Raw genomic sequence first — 27,111 nt, 5'->3', positions numbered from 1 at the left:
ATATTTTTTAAGTGATGATATGACATCCAAAATGCTTTAAGTTTTAGAACATTCTAGATTCTGCACTAGAGATACTTATTCAAGCATTTACTGACACTATAAAGATTATTCTATGTTTTATCCTAATATGAAAATGTTATTTATAGCTATTAGCTAATAAAATTTTACTGACAAAAACAGGAAGAGGGGTGAATTTGGTTAGAGGGGTAGGTCATAATTTGTTGAGCCTTGAACTAAGGACAAAGAATTAAAAAAAAAGTTGTGCTTCATAGAAGACACCTAGAATCAGAGCGTTTGCTTGCTTGCTTGTTTGTTTTTAAAAAATGGGGGGGTTGGGGATTTGGCTCAGTGGTAGAGCGCTTGCCTAGCAAGCACAAGGCCCTGGGTTCGGTCCCCAGCTCCGAGAAAAAAAAAAAAGAGTCTTTTATGGATGCAGTAAATCTATAACTTTCATGTTCCTGGCCAAAAGTGTGTCTGCAAGAACGAAAATGATGACACTAAATACACTGTTAAGTAAACATTTATTCAGGGAAACATTTTCTAGATAAAGCAATTATTATATAAACTTACCTATAGGTCAATTGTTTTCTTTTCGTGGATAGTAAAACAGCTGCTGAATAGCTATTATTCTGTTGCAGAATCGGAGTTAAAACAGTACACTCCTCAAGCTGTATCTACTAGTCTGTCCCATATTTTCAAAAACTCAAGTTTACCAGCTCATAGCCAAGCCTCTTTTGTTACATATTCTGTGTGGTTGCTTTCACTCTGCAATGCTAAAAAGCCTAGAATACTTACTATCGGGACCTTCAACAGATATGGTTGACAACCTTTGAGAATCACAAGTATATACCAAAGACACTAACATATTCCTAGAACAAAATGTTAAGCATAGGCTATAAATATTTTTTTCTCTAAATACTACCCAAGGACAGCCTGATTCTCCAAAACTATTATTTTTTCTTTTTGCCAAAACAGTAAGAGCAACGACAAAACAATATCCATGGTGAAACCTACTTGAAAGGAGTGTTTGTAGGTTCTAGTAAAGCTTTGTGACGGAGTATTGCAGGGCCTGCAGACACATTCTCTTCAGAAGTGTGACTTGAAATATAGTTTTGAGGTGGTCCACCATGAATTTCAAGTCGCCGGAGAAGAACTTGTTCCCAGCACTGAAGAGTTTTTAGAACCGCATGACAAAGAGGTGAACTAACTGGTAGTTCTAAAAAACAAAAACATAATTGATAAATGGTTACAATCTACAGTAAAATGCCTCTCAGAAAGCAAGGGATATTAATAAAATTTTAACAGATTATGTGGACACAGAAACTGGTATTTTGAATATAAAATGTCATAAAACTATGACTATTTCAACATTATTACTTAGGAATTTAATTTCATATGAAAATGTTTTTGAAGATTATGAAAATGTTTATGGAAGAAAAATCAAGTGCTTTAATCTTTGAAATAAGACAATTATCATTTGGCAATTTTGCTTAAAATGAAAATAATGAGCAAAGTTATATAATCCTTACCATGAAATGAAGCACTAATTTAACTATTTTTGTTTATCTACCAACACTTACTAATGGTCTTGATTTATAATTCTGAAAATTACCTGATTTATTACAATAGGGTAAGTCCTTCCTCTATTATTCCAATGCAGTCACAACATTTTTATTATTAAACTGATATTTTAGTGTATGAAAAACCTCAGTTCATGGCTGAAGCATCTTGCATCAGAGCACATTCCTTTATTTTCTGTACAACCATCTCCTACTGTGGAACTCATCACTGTTTTTGAAGGTTTGTAGGTTTAGTATTAAGTCCCAGGTATAGATACAGTCTCAAGATAATAATATCAGGTTCAGAACCTCTGATTTCGCAAACATTTCCCTCCTCAGCAGGTATGCGAAGAACATTTAAAAATATTTTATACCAGAAAGAAGTGAATTCTTTACTACAGGAACTCATTTATGCTTTTTATTTATTTATAATACACATAAAGAATAACAGTTGGGGGCTGGAGAGATGGCTCAGAGGTTAAGAGCACTGTCTGCTCTTCCAGAGGTCCTGAGTTCAATTCCCAGCAACCACATGGTGGCTCACAACCACCTATAATCAGGTCTGGTACCCTCTTCTGGCCTGTAGTTGCATACATGTAGGCAGAAAGCTGTATGATATATACATAATAAATAAATAAATGTTTAAAAAAAAAAAGAATAACAGTTGGCATTGAGTCATGATAAGATGTTTATTACCTGCAAGATCATGACCTGCAAAGGGATAGAAAGTCTTCAAATTGTTGAGCACCAACTGGACCATAGCCAATCTCATCAATGACCAACTAAAAATAAAAAATTTCCCCATTAAAGATTTACATGAGATCTAGAAATGATACCATCCTTTAACACAACAATTTTCTAACAGGAATTAGTTCAATGATATACATCTGTAAAACTTAAATAATACATACATATAACTAATAATTCATGTCAGCATTATCCAAAACAGTGAAAATAACCTAAACACCTGTCAGAATAACGACAGTTTTGAAGGATGGAATTTTAAGGTAACTATAAAAATGAAGAACTAATATTGATAACACTACAGTGTGTAATAGTAATTGAACAGCAAGCTTCAGGGCATCATATATGATTGTGCTGTCGTCTATGTAAGAAATAAGTACCTTATTTCTGTAATCAGAAGGACATAGGGACTAGTAAAAATGGCCATCTTTACAGTGCCAGAGAAAACTGAGCAGAAACAAGAAATATGAGGCGCAGTTCAACTAAATATTATTTCTCCATCTTTAATTTGGAGTAGATCATGTTTATGACTTATGGTACTAGCTTTAAATTTTCAAATGTGCAAAATGCACACACTGTAAAGTTTAGCAGTTTAGCATGTTCAACAACAGCATGCTCACACTGTTTTGGAACCATCGCCCCCATCATTCTCCACAAGTTTTCATGGGGGAACAAAACTGTTAAAACAACACAAAACAAACAAACAAACAAACAACCCAACTATACACTTTTCACTTCTCTCTCAATTTCTATGAATTTGACTATTTTAATGCATTTTATAAAGTAGAATCATACACTATTTTACTTTTCTTTGTATAATGTCCTCAAAATTCATCTGTGTTGTAGCATAAATCAGAATTCTCTTGCTTTGTAAAATAATTTTCTAATTATGTACATAACACATTTTGCTTATTCAGTCACCCTCTCAGACACTTGAATTGCTTTGATCCACTGGCCTCTAAGCTGCTATCAATTAGATGTACAATCACATGTTCGAGCTCTTATTTTCAATTCTTTTGGTATATATACAAAAGTAGAACTACCATTTTATACAGTAGTATAAAAATTTTAAAGAAGGGGTTGGGGATTTAGCTCAGTGGTAGAGCGCTTGCCTAGGAAGCGCAAAGCCCTGGGTTCGGTCCCCAGCTCCGAAAAAAAGAACCAAAAAAAAAAAAAAAAAAAAAAAAAAAAGTTTTAAAGAAGCCACATTACCGTTTTCCAAGTCTGACCAAAAGAACACAAAGGCTCTAATTTCTTTCCATATTGGTCAATACTATCATTTAGTTATTTTTGTAGTACCTACCTAAATGGGTGTAAGACCTTCCCACTGCGGTTTTCATTAACCTTTCCCTAATAAGCAGAGTATTTTCCCAGTGTTTATCAGTCATCTGTATGTCTTCCTTAAAGAAATCCCTATTGGATTTCTGGCCACCTTCCCTGGCCCTTCCATTTTTCCAATCATGAGGATTAAGCCCAGGGCTTCACCATCTAAGACAAGTGCTGTGCAGCAGAGCTCCAGCTCCAGTCCAGTCCAGCTGTTGCATACGTTCCTTTTTAAACTGGTGGGTTATACAACTTGGCTTCTGAGTCATACATATGTTTATAACTCAAGAGGAAAAAAAGGCACTAGCAAGCAAAACTCTCTTAATTTTTTTCAATAAAGATTTACTAGTCCAGAACTCTGCTTATTTCTTTTCAAACCACTGTTAACTCATCATTAATATGCCACGTCTTAAGCCAGTGAACCATTCAAAATGCTTTTGAGTATAGTGAATACTTAAAAGATTTTTATAATCAGAGAAGTTTTTTTAAAGATATCTTCTAGAACTAGAAATCTACTAAACAGGCATTTGATGTTTACAGTTAAAGTCTTAAGATTTACCTTACAGGTCCAAATCAGAACATAACAGGAAAGGATTTGTCCAACTTGCTACAAATTATAATGATTTACCAAGAGATAATCAAAAGTTAATTGAAAATATATTGCTGAAGAAAAGAATTTGACAATTTCAATTAAAAAGTGTGTAATAAATCAGTGCGCTATTCCATATGCTACTTTAAAAATATTGATGTAAGCCAAAGTGATTTTCTAAAAGAAGCTTAAAACACAATATTCAGTACCTGAATGAATTTGAATTTGAATGCTCATGGAGTTGGAGATCAGAAGGCAAAGTATCATCATCGTTGTCGTCGTCATCATCATCATCATCATCATCATCATTATCATCATCACTTTCTAGACTCTCCTCAGAATCATACTCTGCTCTACTTTGGGAAGGCAGTAGAAAAGGCTGAAAGAAAAATTATATACACTATCATCCACATATCTGATATGATGCATTCAAACATATAATTCATCATCCCATTGTGGACATTTCACTGTAAGAAAAGTACCTATTATTTACCACAGTATATCTTTGATATAATTTTATTTATTCACTCAATAAACAAAAAAAATTCTTCAGAATGTGCCCCAAAAGTCTACTAATCCACCCTGCATTCCTCTGTCAAGGTCTTCCTAAGCAGCTCAGGTTAGTCTTTGACTTGTAATCTACCTACTTCAACCTCTCAAGTGCTGGGAAACACAGGCGTCTACCAGAATAAATTGGCTTGATAAACCAGTGTTTAGACGACTTACAGCCAATGGTATCATAAGAGCTTTACATTTTTAAGGGTAAAGACAGGCAAGTAACTAAAAAAATTAAGTAAAATTTATATCTTGTGTTACAAAGAAAAAAGTAAAGATGGAGAAAAGTAAAAGCTGACAGACCATAGAAGGCCTCTTTGGCAAAGTGCCATTTAAATGATACCTAAAGGAGAAAAAGCTACCAGCCAAAAAATAATATAATGGGGTTAATAAAGTCTGACTCAACAATAATCCCATAATATAGAGAAAACAATTCTCCAAAACTGAATATCAAATAAAGACAGAGAGGAAGAGAGAGAATTTCCTAAATTATCTGAAGCATGAAGCTTAACAGGCCAGTTGGAGTGGGAGCATCAGAGATTAGGTCAAAGTCAATTACTATGAGGTAGTTTAGAAAATATCCAAAAGTTGAAAATGTGAGGGATTTAACAATTAACATAAAAAAGCAGAAGACATAGCCCCTATTCAGTACAGTAGTACAGGACTGCTGATCATTGAACAGAATTTCTTTTTTTTTTTTTTTTGGTTCCTTTTTTTGGAGCTGGGGACTGAACCCAGGGCCTTGCGCTTCCTAGGCAATGAACAGAATTTCTAAAAACAATGTTAATAACTAGGAAGAAAATAAAAACATTACATGACCTTTAAAAGTATTTGTCAAAACAAATGGTTAAAGCAGCTGGGAATGCACTATGCTACATTAACACACTGTAAGCATTAACCAATCACAGAAGTAAAATATGTAACCTTATCCATTCACTGAGATCCATAACTGAAATATTAACTGTGAAATTAAAGGCTTCTCATAAAATGTGTTCTTTTGGCTTAAAAGCATTTGCTTGTGTGTGTGTGTGTGGGCATGCATGTGTGGGGCAAGGTCACAGCTAGGTGCTTAATCATTGTCTTCCACCTTCATTTTTTTTTTTTCTTTTTCTTTTTTCTTTTTTTCGGAGCTGGGGACCGAACTCAGGGCCTTGTGCTTGCTAGGCAAGTGCTCTACCACTGAGCTAAATCCCCAACCCCCCACCTTAATTTATGAGACAGATTCCCTCACTGAATCTAGAGCTCATGATTTCAGCTATACTGGCTCACTAATAAGACCCCGGGAGCAGCTATCCCAGGTTATCGAGTTATATACATATATAACTTATATATGCCTGGCTTTTAGGTAGGGTAGATTAAGGAATCCACATAGCTCTGAAGAACACGAGGATTCTTCCATCATATGTTTTGTTTCCTTTCTTAAGTCTTTTAAAAGAAAGATTTTTATATGTATGGTGGTTAGGCTCCCTTAGGCTCATAAATTTGAATGTTTAGACAGGATTAGGAGGTGTGGCCTTGTAGTAAATGTGTCCCTGGGTATGGGCTTTGAGGTTTCAAATGCCCAAGTCTGGCCCAGTGGCTCTGTCTTCTGTTGCCAAAGATGTGGATACAGAACTCTCTGTTCCTTGTACCATGCTGCCTTGCTCCCTGCCATGGACAGTAGACTAAACCTCTGAACTGTAAGCAAGACACCAATTAAGTGTTTTCTTTTATAAGAGTTGGTGTCATGGTGATTCTTCACAGGAATAGAACACTGACTAAGATAGTGTGTACATGTATATAAATATATGTGGATGTGCTACATATATGCACGTGCCTCCAGAGGCAGAAGAAAGTGCTGGATTCCCAGGAGTTAACAGGTGGTAAACTCTCTGACATGAATGCTGGAATTAAACTTAGGTTTAGTTTTGAGTTTCTACTGCTGTGAAGAAACACCATGACCATGGTAACTCTTCTGACGGAAACATTTAAGGCTTATTATTATCAAGGCAGGAAGCATGTTTGCAGGCAAGTATGGTGCTGCGGCCAAGAGTGGTAGATGAGAGTTTTACATCTGGATCCACAGGAAGCAGGAAGAGTCACTGGACCTGGCTTGAGCTTAAACCTAAAAGTCCACCCAGTGATACACTTACTCCAACAGTGCATACCTACTCTAACAAGGCTGCATGTTCTAATACTTTCAAATAATGCTACTCCCTACGAGCCTACCACCACAAGCAGTAAGCATTAGCATCCATTGAGCCATCTCACAGTCCTCACATGTTTTAGTGGGGCCACTGCAAATCTGTTCAAATGTTTCTTACATATTCTACTATAACTGACTGTATAAGCTGTATAGTGTTTCCCTAAAAATTGAGACACAAGATGATTTTTATACATTATATGGAGACATTTTAAAAAAGTAATTCGACAGAGCTATATTTATCTTAACATGTTAAAAAAGAAATATTGCCAACCATTCACACCAACTCAAGCAGCCGGGAAGGATGTAAAGTACTTTTCCAGCCCCAAGGGGGAGAGTGGCCAGGATCTGTTCTACAGGGAAAAAAGATCCCACCAATCCTTGAGCTTGCCCTAAAATCGGGCCACATAATCCCTCTACTCTCCAGCCACGCTGAAAGCATCCCTGCCTTCCAAGAAACCCTATATAAACCATGTGTTCAGCCCAGTTCTCTGTGGCTTCTCTCCTGAGCAGAAGCAGCCATCCTCCTGGGTTTTTCCCTCCCAATAAATGTCTTGTGTGAGGTTTGTTGTGCAATGTGACTTTGTTGTATTGCTTTGTTCCCGAATGCCAGAATACCTTTCCCATTCAGGCTGTAACACTTAAACATACAGCTTCGAAAAATGTGTACAGTTGGAGGCTGGGGCAATAACTCGGTTTTATTAAGTTGCTTCCTACATAAGTACAAGGAGCCAAATTCAGAACCAATGTAAAAACAGGTCAGGTATTGTGGTACGTATCTTAGCACTAGAGAAGCAGAGACAGGTAGATCCCCAGACTTAAAGTCCAGCAAGCCTAGCCTACTTTGCCATGTCCAGGATAGGGAGAGATTCCTTGTCTCAGAAATAAGGTTTATAACACCTGAAGAATGACACCCAATGTTATTCTCTGTATCCCCATACACATGCATGCATACCTGCACAGAGATATGCACACACACATATATACATATACAAAAAAATGTACTACTAAAAGGTATAATTAATATTATTTAACATGAAGGTATCTTTTAAAACAATGAAACCTCAACTTTAAATTATTAAAGATATATTAAAGGAAATAACATAAAAAAATAGAAATGAGAAACCTTACTTTTGGCTATCTATGTATTGGGAAATACAGAAACCAGTAAAACCAAAACTGACTTAGAATACTTAAAATATTAGTTACATTGTGATCACAGACTTTTGTTCATTTAAATTTACTAGTTGTAGTTCAAAAAGTACTTGCATTATTTTTAGGTAAATCATGGCATGAAACGAATTTTTTCTGTATACTGGAAAACTGATAAACTTGTTGTTTCACTCTTTTATATATTTTTTTAAAATATTTGTTTATTATGAGTACACTATAGTTGTCTTCAGACACACCATAACAGGGTATTAGATCACAAATGGTTGTGAACTCAGGACCTCTGGAAGAGCAGTCAGTAAACCCCTGAGCAATCACTCCAGTATACTCTTTTACATTTTAAATATTATATCTTTAATGTAAAATTTTTAACATCGGAAATATTTTCATCCTTTCTTCAAAACTACCTTCTATACTCATGTTATGCTTAGCTTTACTAAATTTCTATTTGCATGTGCATAACTTTGAAATAGCACCAATGTTACTATTAACAATTAGCTTTTCTATCACTTCACTTATATATAGTTTGAGATGACTTTTTAGTACTATTACTTTTCAGGACTGTGTTTTTATGTCTTTCATTTTTGTTGCCTATTCCCTCTTTAGATTGTAAAATATCTTATGGGAGACAAGAAATCAAAATAACTACATGCTATGTTATCTGTGTGTGAGATGAATCACAGGCACTAAATGATCAATCACTGACGGACTTGGAAAGGAGTGAGGTGACTGTTCACTTATCACAGCATGCATCTGACATCACACAGTGATGTGTGGAGGGAAGAGTTTGCATTTTATGCAATTACAAATGTATAATTTAGTGTAGAAAATTAAACTTGAGATAATAATTTTATTTAACTAAATACTAGTAAACGCAGGATGGTATCACTATTAAAATAAACGACGTACCATGGATTTAGTGGTACAAGGCTTACATGAGGTTCTACGTTTGATTGTCAAGACTGAAGGAAAAAAGATTGAAAAGAAAAACAGAAACTGAATAGGGATAACAGATGATCAGAACACCCTGACTCCTTGATTCTTGGCCACTATTAAGTATATAATATTAAGATGTCAACTACCTACTCTTTTAATCTTACTTTAGTTTGAAATGAAGAGTACTAATGTGTATAATATATATACTGCCTTAAAAGCTGGTTACATGTTTTTTGTTTTGGTGTTTAGCTTGCTGAGTTCTCTTTATATATTTTGGATGTTAATGCTCTATCAGATGTGGGGACAGTGAAGTTTTTTTTCCCAATCTGTATGTTGCTGATTTGTCTTATTGACTATGTCCTTTGCCTTACAGAAGCTTTCCAGTTTCATGAGGTCCCATTTATCAATTCTTGATCTTAGAGCGTGAGCCACTGGAGTTCTATTTAGGAAATTTCCCTCTGTGCCAATGAGTTCAAGGCTCTTTCCTACTTTCTTGTCTATTAGATTCAGTGTATCTGGTTTGATGTGAAGGTCCTTGATCCACTTGGACTTGAGCTTTGTGCATGGTGACAAATATGGGTCTATTTTCATTTTTCTAGATACAGACAGCCAGTTAGACCAGCACCATTTACTGAAGATGCTTTCTTTTTTCCATTGTACATTTTTGGCTTCTTTGGCAAAGATCAAGTGTGCGTTAAGTATGTGGTTTTATTTCTGGGTCTTCAATTCTATTCCACTGATCGAATTGCCTGTCTCTGTACAAATACCATTCAGTTTTTATCACTATTGCTAACCACCAAGATACCAGACAACCCAATCAAAAATTGAGGTATAGAACTAAACTAAGAATTCACAACAGAGGAATCTCAAATGGCTGAGAAATGTTCAAAGTCCTTAGTGACCAGAGAAATCAAAACGATCCTGAGATTCCACCTTATACCTGTCAGAATGACTAAGATCAAAACCTCAGGTGGCAGCAGATGTTGGCAAGGATGTGGAAAAAGAGGAACACTCCTCCAGTGCTGGTGGGATTGCAAACTGGTACAACCACTCTGGAAATCAGTCTGGAGGTTCCTCAGAAAATTGGAAATAGACCTATCTAAAGACCAGAAATACCACTCTTGGGAATATACCCAAAAGATGCCCCACCATGCCACAGGGGCACGCATTCCACTATATTCATAGTGGCCTTATTTGTGATAGCCAAAAGCTGGAAACAAACCAGATGTCCCACAACAGAAGAATGGATACAGAAAATGTGGTTCATTTACACAACGGAATACTATTCAGCTCTTAAGAACGAGGATATTCTGAGGTTTGCAGGTAAATGGATGGAACTAGAAAATATCATCCTGAGTGAGGTAACTCACACCCAAAAGACATGCATGGTATATACTCACTTATAACTGGATATTAGCCAAAAAAAGAAAACAAAGTACAGAAAGGTCAAGAAGCTGAAGGGTCTAAGTGAGGACATCTCAGTTCCAATTGGGAGGGAGAAGAAAGCAACCACAAGGGAAAAGGGAGGGAAGGACAGAGGAGGGAAAGGGGATGAAGGTCAGGAGAGAGGGGAACATGGTCTTGTATTGGGTGGGAGAAAAGGACTGAAGCCCTGAGAACTAGCAGAAAGAATGGAAACAAGTGACCTTAAGAGGAAGGAGGTTGGGAAGACCCTCTAGAATGTTCCAGAGACCTGGGACGTGAGACTCTCAGGACTCAAAGTGGGGGACCCTAGATTAAATGCCTTACAGTGAGGAGAGGGAACTTGCTGAGCCCACCTCCAGCAGAAAGACAGGGTTATCAAGTGAGGGATGCGGTTGCTATCCTACAGTCAAAGCTCTGACCCATAATTCTTCCTGTCTGAAAGAAATACAGGAATGGGAATGGAGAAGAGCCTGAGGAAGAGGAAGTACAGCGAAAGGCCCAAAGTGGGATCTAGCTCAAGGGGAGGCTCCAAGATCTGACACCATTACTGAGGCTATGGTGTGCTCACAAAAAGGGATCTATCATGACTGTCCTCCAAAGACCCAACAAGCAGCTGAAAGAATCAGATGCAGATACGTGCACCAAACCAATGAACAGAAGCTGCTGATCACTCTGGTTGAATTAGGGAAAAGCTGAGGAGGAGGGCAACCCTGTAGGAGGACCAGCAGTCTTTTTTTTTTTTTTTAATTAATTATTTTATTTACCTCCAGCCGTTGCCTCCTCCCAGTCACTTCCATCATTCCTCACCCCATTTCCCTTCCCTATTGCCTCCAAGAAGGTGCAATCCTCCCCCCACCCCCCAAAAGCCATTGTGGTCCTCAGGAGTAGAGATAATTACCACATCTTCATTGTCACTCAGGAATAAGGAGTTGGAGGACCAGCAGTCTTAATTAACCTGGACCCCTGAGATCTTTCAGACATTGGATCACCAACTAGGTAGCATACATCAGCTGATGTGAGGCCTCCAACATATATACAAGAGAGGACTCCTGGGTTTGGGTTCAGTCAGAGAAGGTATACCTAACCCTCAAGATACTGGAGGCCCCAAGAAGTTTCGAGCTCTGGTGGGGTGAGTGGGGTGGGGGACATCCTTATGTAGACATGGGGGGTCCTGGGAGGAGGTATGTGATGTGGAACTGGGAGGTTGGGGGTGGACTGGGAGGGGAATAAAATCTGGAGTATAAAAATAAAAAAATAAAGCTGATTAGATGTATGATCAAAATAGTTCAGTGTTGACTCCATTTTATATTGTGGAATATCTTCAAACAATTTAAAAAACTTAAAACTAGCATAGGAAAATACTTAGAAGTACCAAGAACTAATCATTTAGTTTAAACCCATTTGCTCCCATTTGACTACATTTTTCTATGTAGTAATGTTTTATTACCTTGGCTACGAAGTAATCCCAGATACTTAGTTCAGGTGGAATGAACTTCTCCTTGACTGCAAGTGGCTCCTGATTTACAGAGGAAGAGGATACAGGAGAAGATTCTCTGCCAGACACTTTTGATGGACTAATATGTTTGTTTTGTTTTTCTCCTTCAACTAGTAAAGAAATGAAGAAAAAATTATTATTAGAAGTACTATCTCCAATTACAATCTTTACATAAAAGCTAAATATAACTACAAATAGCATATAAAAACTAATATGATTATGAAAGTACAGAGCAGTTTAAAAGCAGATAGAAGGGAAAACAGCTTTGTACAGCAACCTGTGCTTTTACCATATTTCGTCCATTAACTATCTGAATGCCTATTTATCTGTTGTATGTAGTGAATAAGAGATGTAGTATCTGCCTATCAAAAAAAAAAAAATTCCCTCTACAATTTAGTTACAATTGTGACAAAAACTTCCCAAACCCTTTTACTTTGTGTCTTTAGGGGGAAAGGGATTGCTGAACCCAAGGTTAAACATGCAAGCACATATTCTTCCAGTGAACTACCCAATAACCACTAAAAAACAAAATAAAAATAATAAGATAAGATAGGGCTGGAAAGATGGCTCAGCAGTTAAGAGCACTGACGGATCTTCTAAAGATACTGAATTCCCAGCAACCACATGGTGGTTCACAACCATCTATAGTGAGATCTGATGCCTTTTTCTGGTATGTCTGAAGACAGCTACCGTGTACTCATAAAAATAAATCTAAAAAAAAAAAAAGTGACAAAATGTAAATACAAATTAAAAATAGTGCCATAGTTCAGACTATTCATGAACAAACTGGTCTCATTATACATTTAAAGTATCTTTATTGGAAGATATTTTAGTATTTTGACTCCCATAATTAAATTATACTTACTATAACTTGAAAAATGGGTGAGAGATAGAATTACACAGAAGAGAAAATGCCATCTTTGTTTTACTTTTTCAAACCTCTAAAGTTAGAAAGCATTCTCTCAGTATTTGCAATAGAAAGCAAAAATTCTATGAGTTTCTAAGCAGATCTGGATGGTTCCAGTGATCAAAGCCAAGGCCCGCACATGCCATGCAATTACTGCATCTCTGAGTTACATATTCACAGGCTACAGAAATGTTTAATCAATACTAACTCATAGAGAAACAAGGATCTCAACCATAAGCATTACCTAATAGGAAAACAATTCACATGAAGGCACAACAATATTCTTCCCCAACGGCTAAAAGATTCACTTACCTCCCAAAATGAGTATGCGTGCCATAATTACAATTTTAATTTATTATTTGTAACTTTAAATTACATCATGCACATGCAATATATCAAGAAACCATAACCTGAGTTTAATGTAGTGATTATGTGACTTTGGAAGAGAGGAAAGGATGACATATTAATACTCTAAGATATTATATGTTAGTGGTTCCACTGGTAGTTCAGGTATTTAAATGATTAAGTTTAGACATTTAAATTTGTATAAACTTTTGCCTTTATTTATATCTATCTGATAATCTACAATCAAGTTTCCAATACACAGTTGTATATATTAGCACATATTCTAAAACTAAAGTGGAATAGGAACAGGATGTAGGCTTTATGATTTATCTAAGAGAAATGGAGAGAGTAAGTTTGGCTAATAAAACAATAAAGGAATGCATGGGGAGAAAGCCAGAGAGAATCAAGAAGAAACATGAATTTTAAAAACATAATTCTCATTTGTGCTCACTGGTTTCCATGTCACAACAGATTTCACAGATATTCCTTCCTTTCCTTGAGAATCCTGATCTGACCCTCCATACATTCTGTACTATGGATTTAGAAATAGAAGTCATTCCCAAAAGAACCAAACAGAAATGAAGAAAGTGTAAGAGGTTATATTATAGTGTGGGAATGGGAAACTAGAGGAATAAGAAAACATTGTTTTCTATAATAATTTTTCTATATTCCTAGATTTGCTACAATAAAGCTATTACTGTGATAAAAACAAACAAATTATGAGGAAGAAGTGAGAAGGGGAAGGATAGTATATATGAGCAGTGCTGAATATATTCCAAGTTCATTATATACATGCACAGAAATGGTCTCAGGAATGGATGATGATGATGATAAAATACAGAATATATGTTGATATATATATATATACACACAGATTATATGTTGATATAATCAATAATACATCAAAAGTTTGCTTAACATTTATGTTACTGTTTTCCTTTCTGTGTGTGAATATATGTACTTATGTGGTGGCTCTGCATGCCTGGGTATGTATCAGATATGTGTACATACATAATGGAAGTCAGGGTAAGCCTCAAGTGTCATTTTTCAATAATGTCACCTACCTTGTTATTTGAATCAGTGTCTGCCACTGGCCTAGAATCACAGTTAAACAGGCTGGCCTGTAAGCCACAAGAATCCATGTTTGTCTTCAGATACCCATCTCCAGTGCAGTGGTTACAATATACCTGGCTTTTTATGTACATTCTAGAGACTGAACTCAGTTTTCATGCAGGCACAGCAAGCACTTTATTGACTGAACTATCTCTCCAGCCTCAGCTTATCATTTTAAAGCAGATATAAAAAAACTAGTACTTTATAACCAGATTTAAACATTATTTCTTTAATATCTTAACACAATAAGCAAAACTATTTCATTTCTTCATTTCAACTGAAAGCTCACATAGCTTTGGGGCTTCTACAGACAATGCCCAAGTACACAAAATTCATAATGAAGACTTGAAACCTTAACCTTGAAATGCAGAGAAGAAAGGGCAAATTGCTTAACTGGTGACTTAAAGTTACATTGAATACAGACTTGGAAAAGATAAAAGTCATTTACGTTTAATAAAATATTAATCCTAAACCTATTTCTTGTTTTAGGAAGACAATTCATGCTAAGGGCTTAGTCTTTTAGAAGCATATATATCATGAAGGGTACTTTAGATATGAGCCTATGTGAACTCTAGAAATAAACTTCAAAGAGTCCAAAAGGAAAATATTAAAGCAGAAGCAAACTAAGTAAAGGTTTTTCTTAAATGAGTAAGATTAATAATTTTTGAAACCTGACATGATACTGTACATATAAGAATGTTTGACTCTCAGGGTCCTCCTAGAATTGTTACCTTATGTAATATATTGTACCTGTTCTATAAATATTCATAGTAATAAATTCACAAGCTGGATATGATGACACATAGTTTTAATTCCTAAACTTTAAAGGCAGAGCCAGTTAGATCCCTTAGTTTAATGTCAGCATGATCTGCAAAGTGAGTTCCATGCCAGGTAGCCTAGAACACACTGTGAGAACCTGTCTTAAAAATAAACTTCTAAGTATTTGAATAGAAAGTAGTAGAGTCTAAGATAGCCAATGAGCAAAATGATTCACTGGAAGTTACCAAGAAAATACTAAAGCAGTTACTTAGACTTTTTTGTTAAACTGGAGAGAGAAGGAAAGGGGAAAAGCTGGGAAAAGTAAGGCAAAGGGGTGGGAAGGAATGGAGGTGGGGTGGGAGTGGGGAGAGAGAAAGGTAGAGAGGAAAAGAAAGAGGAGAGCAAGGAGTCAAAGTAGTTGGAGAAGGAAGGAAACAAGCTTTACTGCTGTATGCACAGGAGCACACAGATCTAATGCTGGTGAATCAACTATGTTCTGTAGTGTTATATAAGCAAAAGAGCTGTGATCACTGTGCTGGAACAGTAACTCTAAATTATTACAAGTATCAGTTTGGAAATAATATTCAATCCATTTATTGCAGAACTTGAAACTGCCACAAACATCAGAAAAAAATGTCTACAGAAAGACAATATACTTAGTTTTAATGACATTATTAAATATTAAATCCACTGAATGAGGCTATCTAGGTCAGACAGATGATATAGTGCTTTTCCTTATAACTTCTAGCTTCATATATCAAAAAGAACAGCCTTAATAGTGGAATAAAATAATAATTTTAGAAATATATATTTATATTTCTTTCAATCCTTCTAGGAAGGCTACTTTTATCACCCATTCTCACAAAAAAGTGTTAAACAGAAAGGGAAGCTTAATATGACACGGCCCTCATTAACACCTAAGACTAACAAACATGAATTCATTTCCCTCTGAAGGTAGTTTTTTTCATGTTTGGTCATCTTTTAAAACCTCTCGACAATGAGATACCAGTGATGAGTGTTTGCTGTGCTCAGCTGTGTTTTATCACTGACATTTATCTTAAATGTGTCTGTCTCTTCTATAAGAAACCTTATTCTGTGGCCAATAAAACACTTAGCTTTCATTTAAGTTCCATATACACAAAGGATTTGGATTTTCTGATCTATATTTAGCATAAATAATAAAAAAGATAATTTTAAATGTCTTCAAAATATGTGACTTTTTTCATTTCACAGTGAGAAGACATGACATGCTTACCACAAATAAAAATAATTTTATATGTTTTTAATAGGGTATTTTTAAATTTACATTTCAAATGTTATTCCCTTTCCCGGTTTCTGGGACATAAGCCCCATCCCATCCCCTTATATTTTATTCTACAATTAGGAGTTACAATTTCCTTAAACTTATTAGGAGAAGACAACCCCTAAGAAGAAAAGGAAATTTTCTGAGGAGCCTGAGGCTGCAGCTAGCTTTACAAAGAGCAGCACAAAGAAAAAGAAAAAGTCCCAGAAAGCACAAGGGGAGGATTAGAACGGATCTGCTTGGTGGGAGGGGCATACCTTATGGTAGCAGCTGCTCCTACCCATGATAAACCCCAATAAAAACATAAAACCAGAAAAAAAAAAAGAGAGAAGATAAAATTCACAGGTTTTATGGCAAATTTTTCTCACCAAATGTATTGTCCTGCTAACTCTTTGTAGAAAAAAAAATTTAAATTTACTCAAATTTTCAACTTAATGATTAGCTATCACAAAGTAACTAAAAATACCACAAGCATATACAATTACCATAATTTAATTATAAAAATTAAAATCTTCATTAATATGTGGTATAGAATTCACAAAGAAAAATTTTATTAATATTTAAGTTAGTAAGTTTTAATTGATGAAGATTGACACTCTTACACACTGCTAACAGGGGACTGTACAGGTAGACAGTTGTCTCTTCAACTTGTCTCAGTTCAGGAAGCCATGTTAGGCTTCCTATATTTTCAAATGGTATTGTTCATTCTCAGATTTCTGACAGGTTTGAAGACTAATTATAGTCTCATAGCCCAACCAGGCTATTTAACATTGAAAATACATATTTAATTGGATAGTTTTCAGATAGTATACAAGCTAGCCAAGATATAACACATAGATTTTTAAGCCTTTCTTAAGCTAGGATAGATAACAGAATGTACTATTTAATTGTTAGGTGTATTTTACACTTTATAATTTCAGGATGGTAATAATTGTGCTCAGTCTACATTGGAGAGAGAAAAGTTCTTTTTTTTAATTAGACAGAAAGGGTGAATTGTAGTTGCTGTCTGTATGCAGGTGAGGGCAGACACAAGATAAGACAAGGCCTGTGATTGGGTAGAGAAAAAGGATGGCAGGCACAGAGTTTTGAAGAGAGGAGAAAGGAGAGAGAGGAACCATGATGGAGGGGGATGACCCAGATCTGTGTGGCCTTAAAGGGCCACAGGTAGTTATGAATATTTCATAAGGGATAGATTTTTATAGGACAACTTGTCTTATCTAGGTGGGGAGTTTACATTAATATTAATTGGATTAGAGTTTATTAAGAGGATGTTTTGTGGGGTGAGGATTTACTGACATAAATCTGATTGCTAAATTACGAATTTACTGAGTTTTGATTTTAAGGGGTTACTGAGAGTTGTGACTATAACCACAGTGGGCAGATGCAGGGGATGTGAGCAGAGTCCACAGCAAGAGGGTGCCTAGAGCTGGGCTCAGAGAGTAGCTGGCAGGAAGCAGCATGGGATGGTGATTGGGAGCTTAGAGGTTGAGATGCTTTGTTGATTGAAATGAAAATTTCCCGCAGATGCCATGTGGCCCTATGGTGCTGGAGATAGCATGAGTTGTTAGATTCTTTTTAAATATGAACCGCAACAGTAAATTATGCGTGTATATTATTAACTTTTTGCTTAAGAATCCTAGGCTGTCATTCCTGGTCAAGTGGCCATGAGGACTACATAAGAAAGCTACCTGAGCATGAGTTAGGGAGCAATCAGGAAGCACAGTTCTTTCATGGCTCCTAGCTGCTGTTTTCTGCCTTGAACTTCTCTGAATGACTGATCTAAAGGGAAACCAAATAAACCCTTTCTGCCACAAGTTATTTTAGTCAGAGTGTTTTTATCTCAACAAAAATCAAAAAGTAACAGTCAGTAAAAGAACTAGAACAAAAGAAATGTAGAAAATCCTACAATTTAGTTCATGAGATCATTACTTCAAAACACTTAAGAAGAGAATTTATACCAGAGTAAGAAACACAAATACCAAACTTCAAATGCCTTTCCTAGCACTAAATTTGAAAACACTTCTTAGAAAACATACATTTAGGGATTCCAAACAAGTATTTCATTTTTAATACATAGTATTTGGATACTGATTAACTAGGAAAACAAAGTACTTTTCTTTTCCTTGTGATAGTTAATGTCAACCTGACAGCATCAAGAATCACCTAGGAGATGGCCCTTAGTGAACATCTTGTGTTCACTAAGATGTTATTAGGGGTAGTGACATTTCTGGCTGGGGTCCTAGCTTATGTAAATAGAAAAAGAAAGCAGACACTCTACTCTTTACTTCCTAAGTGCATAAATGATATAGCCAACTGTTTCGAGTTCCTCCTGCCTTTACTTTATGCCATGATGACTTTATCTTAAACTGTGAGCTAAAATAAACACTTTCTTAAGTTGCTTCTGCTGGGGGATTTTATCATAGCAACAGGAAAAGAAATGAAGACAAACTCCTTGCTCAACAATGTACACTGAATATTATTTAATACAATTAAGATCTTGAAACATTGTGATTGTATTTTGCAGCAATCCAAACCCAAAGCATTTATCTACAACTAAAATTCCTTAGATTGCTGTGCTGCATTTTGTGTGCTTTAAGCAAAACAACATGTTTAAAACCAAGATTTCAGAGTTTTCTTTTTTTTTTTTTTTCTTTTTTTCCCGGAGCTGGAGACCGAACCCAGGGCCTTGCGCTTGCCAAGCGCTCTACCACTGAGCTAAATCCCCAACCCCCAGAGTTTTCTTTCACAGGACCAGCCATCATTCTGTTGTTTTCTCCTGGATGCTACTGGACATCAGCTTTTTCTCCTGGCTTTTCAGAGTATTTGCTTTCCAAGACTGGCTGTTTCTGACTGCCATTACTCCATAATACACTGCTTCCCTTCCCTTCCCCCTTAGTCTCTCGATCCTTTCCCTTTACTTCTTTTCCTCCCTGTTCCCTTCTAAACTAGATTAGTTTTGGAAACAAATGCCTGTCTTAAACAACTGATCAATCATATAAGTGCACTTAGTATGACTTCCATGACTACATCCAGTTTCTGCATTCTCAAAGATGGATGAGTATAACTTAAGTTGGATATATTTACATCTAATTCTATAACAAGGTAACTGTGTTTTTAACATTTGGTTATCACATCCCTAATCCAAAAGGGTAAACATACAAATAATTTTTGGTTAACTTGATTATTTTTGATTATTTGAGAATGTTTAGTATTAACATTTACAAAGATTCTAACATACAACTATACAATGTTACTTCTGCCTTGAAGCAACAAATTTTAGTATGTAAAAAAGAATCAGACTGAGCTTTGTGTAAGGCTCTTCATATTTACCTGTGCTCAGCATAAATTCGTGAACTGGACTACTGATATGTCTCCGTGGTAGAAGCTTGCCTAACATGCACATGGTTCTGGGCTCGGTTTTCAGTTTCAAAGAAAAAGGATGAGCTGGGGCTAAGATCAAACTAACAATATACTTTTCATCTTAAAGCATATAGTAACATTGCTTAGCAGAACTTATTCCTTTCAGTATTTCATAGTAATAAAACTGGAGTCTTAAATAATTTTTCTAAAACATTAAAATAGAGCCAAAATTAATTTACTGGTTATTTACTTAATCATTAACTTAATGATCTATGAGTTTAACTCCTGTTAGTTTTGAAAATTTTTCCTTGAACTCAGATATATAAAAAAGACAGTCAAGGTGAATTTCACAGATGTTAATTTTAATTTATGACAAATATATCATGGGAAGTAACAAAATTGTCAAAACTAACATGTTTAATATTTAAATAAACAGGTAACTATTTGATAAGTAACTTTGCACTTAAAATTTATAATTTTCAGGGGAAAAGGTAGAAGAACAAAAGGATTACTGAGACAAATGTAGTGGGTATATCAGTACCAGGTGACAGAGAGTGAAGTCTGTGAAGCAGCTATATAAGCACTGGACCTTTCAATAGAAGAGCAAACTTTCTACTTCAGGACTGACAAAATAGGACTTTAGGGGCTGGGGTAGAGGTTTCACTACATGTAGCCCTGGTAGTCCTGGAACTCACTACATAATAGGGCAGGCTAGCTATGAACACATAGAGATCTCCCAGTCTCTGCTTCCAAAGTGCTGGGACTGAAAGACCTGGCTTAAAACCTATTTTTATATCCGAATTTTACTGAAATACAGCCATACTTCCTTAATTTTTGCTACTTCTACTTTGGTACTACCAAAGAAGAGTGAGCAGTTGTGAGATACCAAATGGGCTCTGTACCAATAAATCTGGCTGAAGTCTGCTCAAAATTATGAACTGAATTTGCTTGACTCCCAGCATTCAAAACAAAGAACTTAATCTGGGTCTATTTTGAGGTTGTATCCTCCTTTTCCTGAGTTTTTGAAGTGGGGAAAAGTACATGGATTAAAAAGTAACAGAGAGGCAGATAAATGAGCAAATAGTTTCAATGTGAGGAAAAAGTAGAAGCTCAGTTACCAGGACTTTTGTTCTACAGTCATGGGGTTATAGCTCTGTGAAAAATAGATGCCATTGCTTCTTATAAGACTACTGAGAATAACCACTTTTCTTTCTTCTATCATAAAACAATACTTAAAAATCTAAAAATATTCCCTTGTCAGGGTATGAACTCTAACAGCAATGTTTTTGAAAACCTTCAAATTTATTCTATGTACGTGACTGTCTCACTTGCATGTACGTCCTTTTGTTTAAATATGTCTGTGAATCATGGGGTGCTCATGCCTGTAAAGACCAGAAGAGAGGATTGGTTCCCCTAGAATGTGAGTAACACAGTTGTGACCTGCCACATGAGTTCTGGTCCTCACACCTGGATTTTCTGAAGAAAAAGTGCTTGTAATTGTTAAGTCATCTCTCTAGTCCCACAATGATTTTTGAATGTAACAAATCCCAGCAAAATTTTATTTTTCTGTAAGTCTTTCATCACCCACCTGCACTTCCAAATCATAAATATCCAAACCTACATAAGGTCCAGGTGATGGTACTTAAAGGTGCTGAGGAGGATTAAAATCCAGAGAGAATCTTGCTGGGCTTCACTTACAAATGTATGCACAAGGGTTTCTTCTAAAAAGCATTTAAAATTGTTTTCAAACTTATACTTGAAGATTTAAATTTACAGGTTTTAATAATTTTTTAAAATTTAATGTCAGTACAGTAACAAGAGTTCCTGTATTATAAGTCGTAAAGCTACTTTAGATATTCTTCAAAACTGAAAAAACTAATACTATCACATATGGTAATAAATCACAAAATGAGAAGATTTGGAAAATATCATGAAAATTATTTTCAAGTTGAATAAGGGGGCTGTTACAATTTTATTTAAATATATATAGCAAAAGGACACACTTATTTAAAATATTTACTTTTCATGGTATTAAAAAGACTTAGAAATCCAAAAACTCTAATAGCCAGTCATAATAATATGCAGACCATAAAGCAGCCTCATGGGAAATGCTTTCCCAGTCATTTCAAGCCATACTGTGATTTCCAATGATCAGCACCAGCATTTGTTTCTTTTGGTTTTGTACGCTTAGAAATATTACAATTTAAGGGACAGAAAATATCCAAAACCAAGTATTTGAAACTAGAAGAGCAGAAACAGTTTTCTAAAATGCTAATCATTGTTTTAAATCAAAAATATGGCTTGATTAAAGGAAATATGTCAACTTTCCTTAAATGCCAAACAAAACAAACTATCCCACTGTATGCAACCCTTGAAAAACAACATAAAGCAAGCTAAACTGTAAGAGCCTATTTCTAAAGCTAATATCTTGCCTGCAAGAGTGGGAGGGCTATGAGAACTGATGGCTGACAGAGCTTTGGAAAAGCCCACACATTCCATGGAGAATACCACTACCTGGTGGGGGCTAGGCATAGCAAAGTGCCTTCCTGCCAAAGAAAGAAGAGAAAAATCTGTATTTGGTATGGAACAAAAGCAAAGTTTATTTCAAAAGTAATGAAGATCTTAATACTAAGAGACATTATAATTACATTGTACAGTCTAACTATCAGTGCAGGAGTATCTTAAACATTGAAAACTGCACAAGAAGCTTTAAAACTTCAGTTTTTACGACAATACTATTTGTTGGTGGTCTTGTATAACAAGAACTTTCCTACACAAAATTAAGATATAATTACATTTAACAAAGTTATTATCCAGATGAATAAAGCTTCAACTTATAAAAACAAAACTGAGGGGAAGATTAGAGAGGAAGTAAAAGAGGGGAGGCAGACAGGGACGGGGGCGGGGAGGGGGCACGGAACAATAAAAACTTACCAGATAAAGCTTTTGAGGTTGTCTGTACTTTGCTGGGAACATGTGCTCCTCCACCGAATACTGCAGACCACATTTTTTCATTTAGAGGGTGGGCTACAATCCGAAATAGCTCATTACTAGAGTGTGTTGCTAGCCCATGAATGAACAGACTAAGATACACTGCTGTGAGAATTTCACAAAGCAACACTGTAAGTCCTGACTGAGCTTCTTCACCAGAAGAATTCAAAAGTTGAATTAGACAATTGATTCCTAGGACAAAAATGAAAAACAGCTGACATTAATGAAAACAAGAGAAAAACCAAAAATAAACTTTTAAAGTAAAAAATTAAATACATTTTTCAACTTTTTGAGTTTTTGCAAAAATTTACTCAATCGACATTAAATATTATTCTGCTGGACTCATAACCACTGGGTTATGATGGTTTAGGAGCAATTGCTGAAACATTTGTTCAATTCAGATAAACTTATGTTAAATCTCATAGATAAAAATTTAATGGCATATTTTATGATAAAATATTTTAAATTATATAAAAAACAATTTAACAAAATGAACTCTTTTAATATAGAGATCAAGGAAATACTTAGTTTATTTGTTAATAGTCTTGTTTAACAAGAACTTTGTGTAACTAAATTAAAATATAACTGAAGACTGTGCATTGAATTTGCAATGGTGTCAATGCTACCAATATTTAACAATGATCATCAACTGGTAAAACTAAGGCACGTCTGCTTTTGTCATTTAACATTTCCAAAACTAAAAAGAATTTCTTATCTATGTAATTACTTATACCTGGCCATTGAGCTGGTGATGTGTTGGGAGTTACTGATTCATCTAAACTTCCTGTTCTCAAGGAATGTCGATGGGCAAGAAGTACTGTCTGATACACCATTCCAGTAAACTGATTTGTTTGAAATGAACTAAAAAAGGAAACAATATTTAAACTTAAGATGAATTTCATATGCAATATTTCCATTCTTACATATAATTTCTATAATACTTTAACTGAAAATTTTGTTTCTGAATTATATTATTATGTCTAAGTTACATGGTCTACAGTGCTTGTATTCTATTAGTACAGTATACTTTAAAGTAAAAATATATATGCTTTCTAAACTAAAATAAATTTGACAAGTATCTAGTATATTTGTTTTGTGAAAGATAAAGAATATTTTAAGAAGAAGAAAAACCCGCATCATTTTAGGCCAGTAGAAGCAAACTTGTATTATGATTTTAAAATACTTTTTTATAAAAAGTGAAGTGAGTCTAGGCTCATTTTCATATTTAATGGCTAGCTCTCCTTCTATCTGGCTCTGAACCAGGCACTTAGCATATAATGGAGAAAACAGCTTCTGCCTCCATAAAAGCTATGATATGGAATCGAATCTAAATAATTTTTATCATATTGTTGTTGATGAAATTATACACATCACACTATTAAGGCAAAAAGGTAGTCATCATATATTTAAGAACTTATGATAATTTAATAAAGACAAACAAATAACAGCTTAGCATAAAGGACATTAACATTCTGACACCCAGCAGCAAAATGATCTTATAAAAGTGCTAGAAAATAGGAATTCAGAAATTCCTATGATATATATTCAATAAATAAATATAATGCTTATACTTAGAAAGATAGTGCCTTAAAGCTATTATACTTGGTAACTCTCACTAACATTTTGGAGATATTTATAAATATTATTGGCTTTTATTTTCCAGATTTAAGATGGCAGGGTAATAACAAAAATTCCCTCAACCTGTAGGAAGATTTATGACAAGAAGATAGAAACATTTTGATGAAATCAGACCAATACTCAATTACATAAATGAACTCAGTTCAAAGAAATAAAACTGAAGCTACCTTGGAAACATACATATAACCCCAGTGATAAGTGGGGTTGCTCATGGACAGATTATACAGATGAACTGACAACCAAAAGCCAATATAAATGAGAGCTGACACATGTAAGAGATAACAAACTCATCAAACTTGCCAGAACACTTACAATGAATGTTACACTTTTAAAAGTTTTCTAAAGTCAAAACACAAAGATAACGTATAAAGATGGAAGAAATGATAAAAAGATATAGAGAGGGACATTACACAGTGGAATAGGAGTCTCCTGATTTTCCCTCCACCCATGGATGTACCATAAATATCTACCAATGGATTGATTCCCTCTGAAAGAAAGTCAGAAACAAGTTGATAATTTCCTAGTCACTAGATAACTGAGGAAATGTCTGTATCAAATGGGTAAGACAAGCTAAAGCACACTGAGGTATAGACTCACTTCACTACAAAATTGGGTGAGTATCTATTTTCTGGTGAAGATAAAAATATGGGTAGAGCTCAGATACTAGGCAGATACTAGGCTCTAACCCTAAGGCTCTCCACAATTACACTCTTTGATTTTTTCAAATACTGTTTTTTAAGAACTTTGTAAGTACTGTTTACATCATATCTTTCTCTCTTCACTCCAACTTTTTTTTTTCATCTTTATTAACTTGGGTATTTATTTACATTTCGATTGTTATTCCCTTTCCCGGTTTCCGGGCCAACATCCCCCAAACCCCTCCCCCTGATCTCAGTTCTGTGGTTTGCTACTGGCATTCACCTATGTATTTGCCATATTCTGGCTAACACAGTAAATCTTAAGTTACATGTCAATATCATTGTCTCTTGTTGTTGAAAGAAAGGGAAGGAACTAATGCAAAGGCCATGGAGGGGTGCTACATACTGGCTTGCTGCCCATGACTTGCTCAGTCTGCCTTCTTACAAAACCATAGACCAAGGGTGGCCCCATCCATAATGGACTAGGAACCTCATACATCAAACACAAATTAAGAAAACAAACTACAGCCTTGGTCACAGCCTGATTTTATGGAGACCTTTGCTCAACTGAAGCTCCCTCCTTCTCAGAAACCTTTGTCAAGTTGACATAAAAATAGCCAGTATACCTACAAAGGGAGAAATAATCAGAAAAATCTTCTCATCAACCCTCAAAGCCATGGAGGAAGACTTGTAGCAATGAATGCTTACTTTAAAAAGGTTTAAGTTCTCAATCTAATAAGGTACTTCAGTGAAATATCTCTAATATGAAAAATTTAATACAATAGGAAAAAATTGAAGCCATGAGAAAACAAAAGCAGGTATGGCTGATTCTAATAAAGTGGATTATTCAAAGAGTTTTTCATTTTGTTTTTTTTTTTTGTATTTTAGCATTTTTATGTTATAAAGGATCATAGGAATGGACCTGTTGAAGATAAAATCATTTATTACTAGAATCTAAACCCTATGAATAGAAGAGATGGCTCAGACAATTGGGAACCCAATGAATTTGGTACAGGCCCGCTCTGGCTGAGTCAGGATACAGGTAGTGTGCTTAGCAACTAGCCAAGGCATTCAGAGACTTTTTTTTAAATCAGTTTATTTTCTTTGAAGAAGGAAGAAATATCATGTATATCAATGACAGAAAGCCTGAGGAAATGGGAAAGATAGTTAAATGATCTGGTATGATAAAAATCCTTTCTTCCCATTCACTCTGCAGACTTATATCCAGGCTACCCAATGACGTGGCTGTCTTTGGATGTTAGGAATCTGCTGTACCAGAGTCTATACTTTTGGATTCTTAAGGAGCCCTTATGAATAGCATGGACTGTAGATGTCATTGTTAGCTGAATAAACAAACCCTTCCTAGTTCTTTCTGAACTGGTTCAACTCAGCTCTTCTGGCTCAAATTCCTCTCCAAGATGACTGATTCAAACTGGCTTCTCTTGTCTTCTTGACTAAATTGCTCTGCTTGGCCTCAAACTAACTGTGACCACCTGTTCTAATCTTCTTGCTCCTTTTTATTCTCTGGATCCTTCTGTCTTTACCTACAACCTGATTCTGTAAAAACTCTCCCAGTAAAACTACCTCCTCTGACCTGCACAAAACTGCATGAACTGAACTCACTGAACTGTCAAGCTCTTTCAGTCCTTTCTAAGATTCCTTCCACGGCGGTCCCGTTCTCAGTTCAGTGGTTTAATGATGGCATTCGCCTATGTATTTGCTGTATTCTGGCTGTGTCTCTCAGGAGAGATCTACATCCGGTTCCTGTCGGCCTGCACTTCTTTGCTTCATCCATCTTATCTAGTTTGGTGGCTGTATATGTATGGGTCACATGTGGGGCAGGCTCTGAATGGGTGTTCCTTCTGCCTCTGTTCTAAACTTTGCCTCCCTATTCCCTGCCAAGGGTATTCTTGTTCCCCTCTTAAAGAAGGAGTAAAGCATTCGAATTTTGGTCACCCTTCTTGAGTTTCATGTGTTCTGTGCATCTAGGGTAATTCGAGCATTTGGGCTAATAGCCACTTATCAATGAGTGCATACCATGTGTGTTTTTCTGTGATTGGGTTACCTCACTCAGGATGA

General features: G+C 35.6%; 1 protein-coding gene across 5 annotated transcripts in view; it reads right to left on the bottom strand.

The window, feature by feature from the left end:
* The window catches only part of Dmxl1 (Dmx-like 1), a 170,495-nt gene that overhangs the window by 45,085 nt on the left and 98,299 nt on the right, over window positions 1–27,111 (bottom strand). For 3 of the 5 annotated variants that reach the window (XM_017601109.3, XM_006254710.5, XM_006254711.5), the window contains exons 27-33: window positions 23,490–23,617; window positions 22,700–22,948; window positions 22,198–22,311; window positions 11,931–12,088; window positions 4,425–4,594; window positions 2,256–2,341; window positions 1,015–1,216 (exon numbers count right to left, since the gene is read on the bottom strand). In XM_017601109.3, coding sequence (XP_017456598.1) covers window positions 1,015–1,216; window positions 2,256–2,341; window positions 4,425–4,594; window positions 11,931–12,088; window positions 22,198–22,311; window positions 22,700–22,948; window positions 23,490–23,617 — 1,107 coding nt within the window. The remainder of the gene's footprint in view (window positions 1–1,014; window positions 1,217–2,255; window positions 2,342–4,424; window positions 4,595–11,930; window positions 12,089–22,197; window positions 22,312–22,699; window positions 22,949–23,489; window positions 23,618–27,111) is intronic. The other 2 variants (XM_006254712.5, NM_001107388.2) reach the window with 1 other exon arrangement.

Source organism: Rattus norvegicus, chromosome 18, assembly GCF_036323735.1.
Source record: "Rattus norvegicus strain BN/NHsdMcwi chromosome 18, GRCr8, whole genome shotgun sequence".
Lineage (NCBI taxonomy): Eukaryota > Metazoa > Chordata > Mammalia > Rodentia > Muridae > Rattus > Rattus norvegicus.
Note: the sequence above shows the minus strand (reverse complement) of the source record. Positions and strands in the feature narration are given on the sequence as shown.